This window comes from Sus scrofa, chromosome 4 (assembly GCF_000003025.6).
Source record: "Sus scrofa isolate TJ Tabasco breed Duroc chromosome 4, Sscrofa11.1, whole genome shotgun sequence".
Classification (NCBI taxonomy): Eukaryota; Metazoa; Chordata; class Mammalia; order Artiodactyla; family Suidae; genus Sus; species Sus scrofa.
The window spans coordinates 76854216-76861238 of NC_010446.5; the positions used below are offsets into that span (position 1 = coordinate 76854216).

Sequence of the window (7023 nt, forward strand, 5' to 3'; positions counted from 1 at the left end):
AGTCAAGGTCACAATACACTTTATTTTGATTTGGTCCTGACTCCTTCAAATTATTTTTAACCCAGCAATGCTTCTTCCCAGGGTGTAGGTGTGTGATGATTGGCGAGTTCAGTGCTGAGAGGGAGTTTTAAAGACTCTTGGTGAAAAAAAAAAACCAAAAACCAAAGTCTCTTTAGGCAGACCTCAAGATTCAACCAGAAAACCAAAATGACATGGATATTCTCCTCTGATTTTGAAAGTGATAAAATTGAAACTATTTAGAGTGTTCAGATAAACCATTACCTTGTAAAGACTAGGGTCACTTGAGATGTATAAAGTAGGCTCATTCTGTGAGTTTTTTCCCTAGAAAAAAACTGGGGATGCCCTAATGTTCATTTGAGGGCTTCTCCTTCAAGTCAGTTAAGACTAGTACCAGAGAATGAGAAACTTACAGTAATTTACAATACTATACATTAAATGTCATCATTAAAACATTCCTAATTCTATTAATTGCTTAACATCGATCTCAAAAGTTGGCTTTTGTGACAGAGGCACTAGCAGAGTGGAAAAGTAGGATTCTAGCTTTTATTTTTTTTTTTAAGATTTAAAAAAAAAAAGACACCCAGGATAAAAATTTCTTTGATCAATAAAGTTTCGGGAAATGGAGCAGGTTATTCCAGGACCCATTGAAAACTGGTGAACTTGAACATGGAAATGGGGTTCTGACAGGGCAACTGTGGGAAACCACTGTCTGAGCCAGTCTTCAAACACAACCTCACATTCCTCTCCCCCCAGCTGTTCAAGTGGCAGACAAAATAAATTACCATAAATTATACGCCAAGGCAACTTAAAAACAACACAACACAACGCGAGGCTGAGGATTTGCTCCGCTCCTCCAGGAAGTGTCTAACACTGTTTGTGCTTCTGGCCTGCAGGCTGGGTCGGATGGGCACCCGTCAGACGTCGGGGTAGTTACAGTAATACACTGCGGAGCTGGCATCGGACACCACCGACGAGAGGGCCCCGTGGCTGTCCGCGAGGTTCACGCCCGAGTCATGGCCCTGGTAGGGGAGCCCCATGTCGGGCTTGCACACAAAGTGCAGATATTGTTCAAACTCCGTGCGGTCCACCTCCCCGAGAAGCTCGGCCGGCTGGCTCGGGTCCGCGCTGTCCCGGCAGGGCAGCGCCTCGGGCGGGGGCGACGGTTGCCCGGGGCCCGGCGGGGGCGGCTGCGGCGGCATCTGGAAGCCGCGCCCGGCGCCTGCCGCCGCTGGCGAGCCCATCGCGCCGTAGTACATGTGCAGGGCGCTGGGGGGCGCCAGGAGGCCCGGCATCGCGGGGCCCGCGGGCTCCGGGCCGAGCCGGGGGTGCAGGGGCCCGGCGGGCGGCTCCGGGGGCCCTGCGTAGTCCGCGGCCTGTGCGTAGTTGTAGGGCCCGGCGGCCGGACAGTCCCCGGGTAGCGGCGCGGCGAAGAAGGCCGGATCAGGCTCCACGCCGTCGAGCGGGGACGTGTCGGGAGTGGGCAGCGGGTAGCCGTCGAGCGGGGGCGCGCCCAGGCCCTGGCAGTCGCGGTAGTGGCCGCCCATATGCGGGGGCAGCAGCGGCGGGCCCGCGGGGAAGCCCTGCTCGGGGAAGGGCAGGCCCAGGCCGTCCATGGCCACGCGGCCGCCGTCGGGGCCCAGCGCGGTCGCGGGGGGCTCCGCGAGGCCGTGCAGGAAGCCGCCCTCCACCCGCTTCAGCCGCTTCACCTGCTTGCGTCGCCGCGGCCGGTACTTGTAGTTGGGGTGGTCCTGCATGTGCTGCACGCGCAGCCGCTCGGCCTCCTCCACGAACGGCCGCTTCTCCGCCAGCGTCAGCGCCTTCCAAGACTTGCCTGCAGGGGCGCGGAAGGTGGAGAGGGGCGCGGGCTCAGCTGTGTGCGCTCCTGCTCCCGGGCCCCGCCTGCCCCCCCACCCCGCCACCTTGGACTGTGCAACTAGTGGGAGAAGGGGTCAAGGTAAAGGTGAACGCTGGCACTGCAGAGGCCGAGGGACGTCCAAGCACTTGGGGAAGACGTAAGGTCTAGGCTAAGGCGTCCCTCCTTCTCCAGCCTCCTGGAAGCGGCTTTCCGCTCACCCACTCGCGGTCGTTCGAGCAACTGAAAACGTCCCCACCCGGGAAAGGAGTCGGGGGACGGGCACGACAAACCCAGCTCCGCGCCAGGGTGTCCTCGCCACCGCTCGGAGGCGCGGGGAAGCCGCTGGACCCGCGCCCCGGCCACCCGGGGAACCTGACGCCGACGCCCGAGGCCCAAAGCCGACTAGTGGAGCCTCGAAGAGCGGAAAGCGGGAAGGAACCGAGGGCCCCGGGGAAGGAGGGGCAGCAGCGCGCCCCGGGCCGCCAGCGCAAGGCCCCGCGCTCTTTGAGGCTCCACGATTCGCACTATGTGGGTCCGGAGCTCGGACTTACCCAGCATCTTGCTCAGCTCGGCGTTGTGCAGGTCCGGGTTCTGCTGCGCCAGGCGCTTGCGCTCGTCCTTAGCCCACACCATGAAGGCGTTCATCGGCCGCCGGATGCGAGACTCGCCCTTGGCTCGGCCCGCGGTCCCGGCCGGTGCCCCGCTGGTCGCCGCCGCCTCGCCCTTCATCTTCATGTCCCCGAGGGGACTCAGCGACTCGGCCCAGGGACAGGGGCCCAGCCCGGCCATCACGGCGGGCAGCGCGCTCCGAGGCTGGCTCTGCTCGTCACTGGCGTACCCCGCATCCGGGCTGCTCATGGCGCTCCAGCCCTGCCCCGCAACCCTCCGCCGGACACGCCGCCTCCCCCGACCGGGGGGAGGGGGTGGGGAACGAGAGAGGGAGATGCCCCGCGGGCGGCTCGCGTTGCCCGGGCCGACCCCGCCGCCGGCGTCCCTGGCGGATCCCAGCGACCGGTGCAACCAGCGCCCCCGCCGGCCCAGTGGCAATGCGGGAGCCCCCCGGCCGCGGGGCCTTTTCTGCACCGAGGTGGCCAATGGAGCAGCGGGGGCGGGCCGGGCGGGCGTCGTTAGGCCCACGCCCAGCCCGCCGCCCAGGTCCCAAGTTCCAGCTCAACCCCACGCCCGCTCTTTCCCCTCCCCCGGCCCCGCACCCAGGCTACACCTGCCCCCGGGAAAACCGGCTGAAGCCGGGCTTTGGCGCCGCGTCCTCTGCGAGCCGGGAAGGGGTACTCCTGAAAAACCCTTCCGGGGTGCTGAGAGCTCTACTGGATAGAAGTACTTGGCCACATCAACACACGAAGCATTCACTAATCCAGGAGCAGAGGGTTCAGCGGTGGGTGACCTAGCTTTCTTCCAAGGGGCCCCAAGGATGTCGTCTTCAAATTGATTAATAAATAAGCAAAAATACTTCTTTCCAAGGACTCACTGTGCTTGTTGTGTTATATTCAGAATGCCATGTCCGCGGTACGTTTTATTTTCTAAAACAAGATTACCAATGGAATGACGTTCTGTAGCCAATATCCCGTCATCCTGAAGAATTTAAAGCCTTTTTCCCAAAAGACAAATCAACCTTTGATCATTTGTACATGAAATGTAAAATAAATATAGCAAAATTTTCTCATATGTGTTCACTAGAAGAGACAAAACTCAGTTTTGATATCTAAAACGAGGTTAAAAAAAAGAGGCGGGGATTTTACTCTAAATATTCTTCAATTAAAGTAAGAAACCCTTGAGCAGCAAAATAACTGTAGCTCTAAGGGTCAGCTTAAGGTGGCTACCCTGACGCATTGATCAGGGAATTCCTATACATTTCCCTGGCTGGAATGAGAATGTGAGTAACCTTTAAACGTCTGCGTAAATCTGAGAAACCTTTTGAGCGGGATTTGTAAACAGGCCCTTCTCTCACACTTAAACATGGCACAGCAAATGCTTGGCACAGTGCTGAGCTCCTTCCAAACATCAGCAAACTAGTTTATCCTTACAACGCCATAAGGTAGTTGCTATTATACCCTACAGGAGAGGAAATGAGGCACAGAGGGGTTAAAGAACTCACTCAAGACCATAGTATTGGCCAGTGGAATTCCTCTCCCAACAGTCTGCTTTCAGACTTGGAGCTCTTAACCACTAAGCCAAGCTGTTGTGTTTGTGTACTGTAGTTTTCTACAGCAAGGAACACGGCTATTCCTGCATAATTTTGCAAAAAAAAAAATCAATACATCAATTTTCACAACAGATTTTCTTTGTTTACTGTGGGGGGTGATAAAACAAAACAAACAAACAAACAAAAAACCCTATGGCTTACATCCGGGATCTGGGAAGTATGTGCTGCAGCTTCTTGGGTGATATTACAACTACAAAATAATCTATCCAGTCTACTTATTAGTGGCATTTGGAAAAATAAAGAAACAGAGCCTTTGGGAAACCCCTGGCCTGAGATTTCTCTGGCATTGTTATTTCTCCAAAGGACTTCTGCTCACTAGTTTCAAGCCAACTTTAACTCCTTGAGGATCTGTGACTCCTTGGCTACCCTCTCACCTTCTGCAGGAAGAAAGTGGTTTTAGTTCCTGGGTCTCTGGAGTTCAGACAAGAGAAAATTTTAGTCCGCTTAAGGAAATAATAGAGGTGTTATTTTTAATGGGTGGTTCTGAAGCAATTGATAAACAAATTAAACTGATGATGTACTTTTCCTTTCAGAGTGTATTTTTCTGGAAAAAAAAATAATGGGCTTGAAAATTAAGCATGACTGCATTGCAACTGGTTATATAAGTAAGGGAATTTGGGGAGTAGAGAGAACAGATTAATCCTGCAGCTCCTTGATGTTTTCTTGGTGATCTTCTCTAATTTTTCTGGATAGTAGTAAGTATCTTTTCAAAGATCTCGAAGCAGAATTTACTACTAGCTCAAAAGCTTTTATGAACTAAGAGGAGTTGTCTTAACTAGAGATTGAAAACCAAACAAAAATAATGTCCCTTCCAGAATACATTTTATCTGCCTAAATGAATCTATTTGACTAATTTTGTAAAAATAAAATAAAATAAAAACAGTGCATAGGAAATACAATCCAGGGGCGAGTGCAAAAAAAAAAAATTGCATATACTCGGATTAGCCTTTATGCTTTCTTCATCCTTTTCCCTCCTTTCCACCTCTGTACAGGGAGAGGGGCCAAGAGGGTCAGAAACTGATGGGGAAGAAACCTGGGGGTCCCTGTTACTAATTGCAGTTGTTCCTGGAGACGGAGTACTGATTTTTGTTGGCTAAGATACTTAAAAATCAAAGGAAAGCCCAGGATTCATAGGATGGAGCTGGAGCCTCAGATTTTATCCCCCCCTCCCGCCCGCCTTCTTGTAACACCCTCCGTGGGCGTTAGAAAGGAGCAATTGACTTATATTTACAAGGACAGAATCGTGGTGTCTTTACAAGACGAGTCCCTTCTACATATCGTTTACCTGTATCTAATCTCTTCTGATCCTTCACTTTTCATAAATTTGGAGGAACGTGTTGGGGACGGTGGCGCCGCAGACCCGGCCGCGGTGTGTGTGGACCCTTCTATTTCGGTCTCTTTACTAAACGCGGTGTTGGAAGTCAAGCTCTGGACGTTATCAGAGCCAGCCACAAATGCCACATGAAAAGCAGCAAACATCCGGAGTGGCTTCCTGCGAGCCTTGCTTTTCTCATCACGAGAGATTTACGCGGGGGGGGGGCAAACAAGTTCGCGGGTAAGAGCCGTGTACACCCGCTCGCGTAGCCCGCTTGGAACTCCCGCAGTGCACAGACACGGATCTCTGGGTTCCTGGCTATTAACTGCATGCACGGCCCCCTGGCCAGACCCGAGGTTCCAAAGACTGGGCAAGGAAGCTCCTAGCGCGGCACGAAGTTGTGCCCGTTACCCCTCTGGGCCCCAGGCCGGCGGGCGCAGAAATTAACTCGGGTAGGTGGCGAGCCGCGGCTCGGACCTTGAGTGCCCAGGCACAGGCTGGGTGATGTCCTGCAGGCTTTTGTGTTTGGATGCTCGGGAAGCGGGAGCCGGCCGTCAGAGCAGGCCGTGGACACCGCAGAGCAAGTCCGTGGGGGCGGGGAGGGGGTGCGCGCCCGAACGCTGGGAACACGCCGGGCCGGCCCGCCAGCTACGAGACAATGGTATCCCCGGAACAAAGAACAACAATAAGGCCTTAGCGTTTATAAGCCGCGCACCCGCGGGGCCTCCGGGAATCGAGCGGAAGGCGGCGCGCGGCACGCAGTGCGCTCGGGGCTCCGCACCTCCCAGGTAGGGCCGCGCTCCTTCTCCCCGTCCCCGGGCCAGTCCCCGCGGGCCCAGGATGCCAGGTCGAAGGTGGGATGGGAGACGTGGGGAGGAAGGAGGGACCCGGGAGAGAGCGGCCACCCGCTCTGGCGTCGCGCAGCCCCCGACCCCGACCCGAGAGGCCCCCAAATGTCGGACCCCCAAGGACTCCGCACCTTGCGCGCGCCCCTGCCCCTTGGTGAGCCCGCCTCTGCCGCGGGGCCGAAAAAGTGCGGCGCCGAAAGGGGCTTTGGGGCCGCTCGCTCGACTCGAGGATGGGAGGCGTGCGTTCCGCTCCCACCGCCCCCTCCCGCATTCCGCCCTGGTCGGCGGACCCCGTCGAGGCCGCCCCGAACCCCGCCCTGGCAGCGGCCGACTCCTCGACCGTAACCCTGTTCCCGTTTGGCCCCGCCTGGGGTTTGCACAGGCGAAGCAGGAAATGCGCTGTTCCCGGTCCACTTCCCTGCTCAGAAACTCGTCCGCGGGAGTGTTTCTTATATTCTCCACCCCCTCCCCCCGCCCCAGCTCTGGTCCCGGGCTGGAGAGTTGGCGCCTTTCCTTTATTCCCTGCCACTGCACACCTCCGGCCCCTGGACACATCGCACACACACACGCTCCCCTTCCTCTCTGCCTCTCAGCTCTAAAGCGAGTCTCGATAGCGGCGTGGCTTCTCTGCACCCGCTTCTGCTGACCTCCCCACGCCCACCTTCCTCGCCCCCCGGAAGAGGCCGGGGCTTGCTTGTCCAGTTGTGGAGTCAGCTGACCAGGCAGTCTTATCAGCAGCATGTCCACTGTGAGCAGAAAGCTT

The 7023-nt window shown here is 56.2% G+C and overlaps 1 protein-coding gene across 1 annotated transcript; it reads right to left on the bottom strand.

Moving 5' to 3' along the window:
- Positions 3 to 2928, bottom strand: SOX17 (SRY-box 17). The gene is made up of 2 exons (XM_001928376.7): positions 2428 to 2928; positions 3 to 1852 (listed from the first exon to the last, which is right to left on the bottom strand). The coding sequence occupies exons 1-2, from the start codon at positions 2732 to 2734 to the stop codon at positions 936 to 938; spliced, it is 1224 nt and encodes a 407-aa protein (XP_001928411.1). The 5' UTR covers positions 2735 to 2928; the 3' UTR covers positions 3 to 935.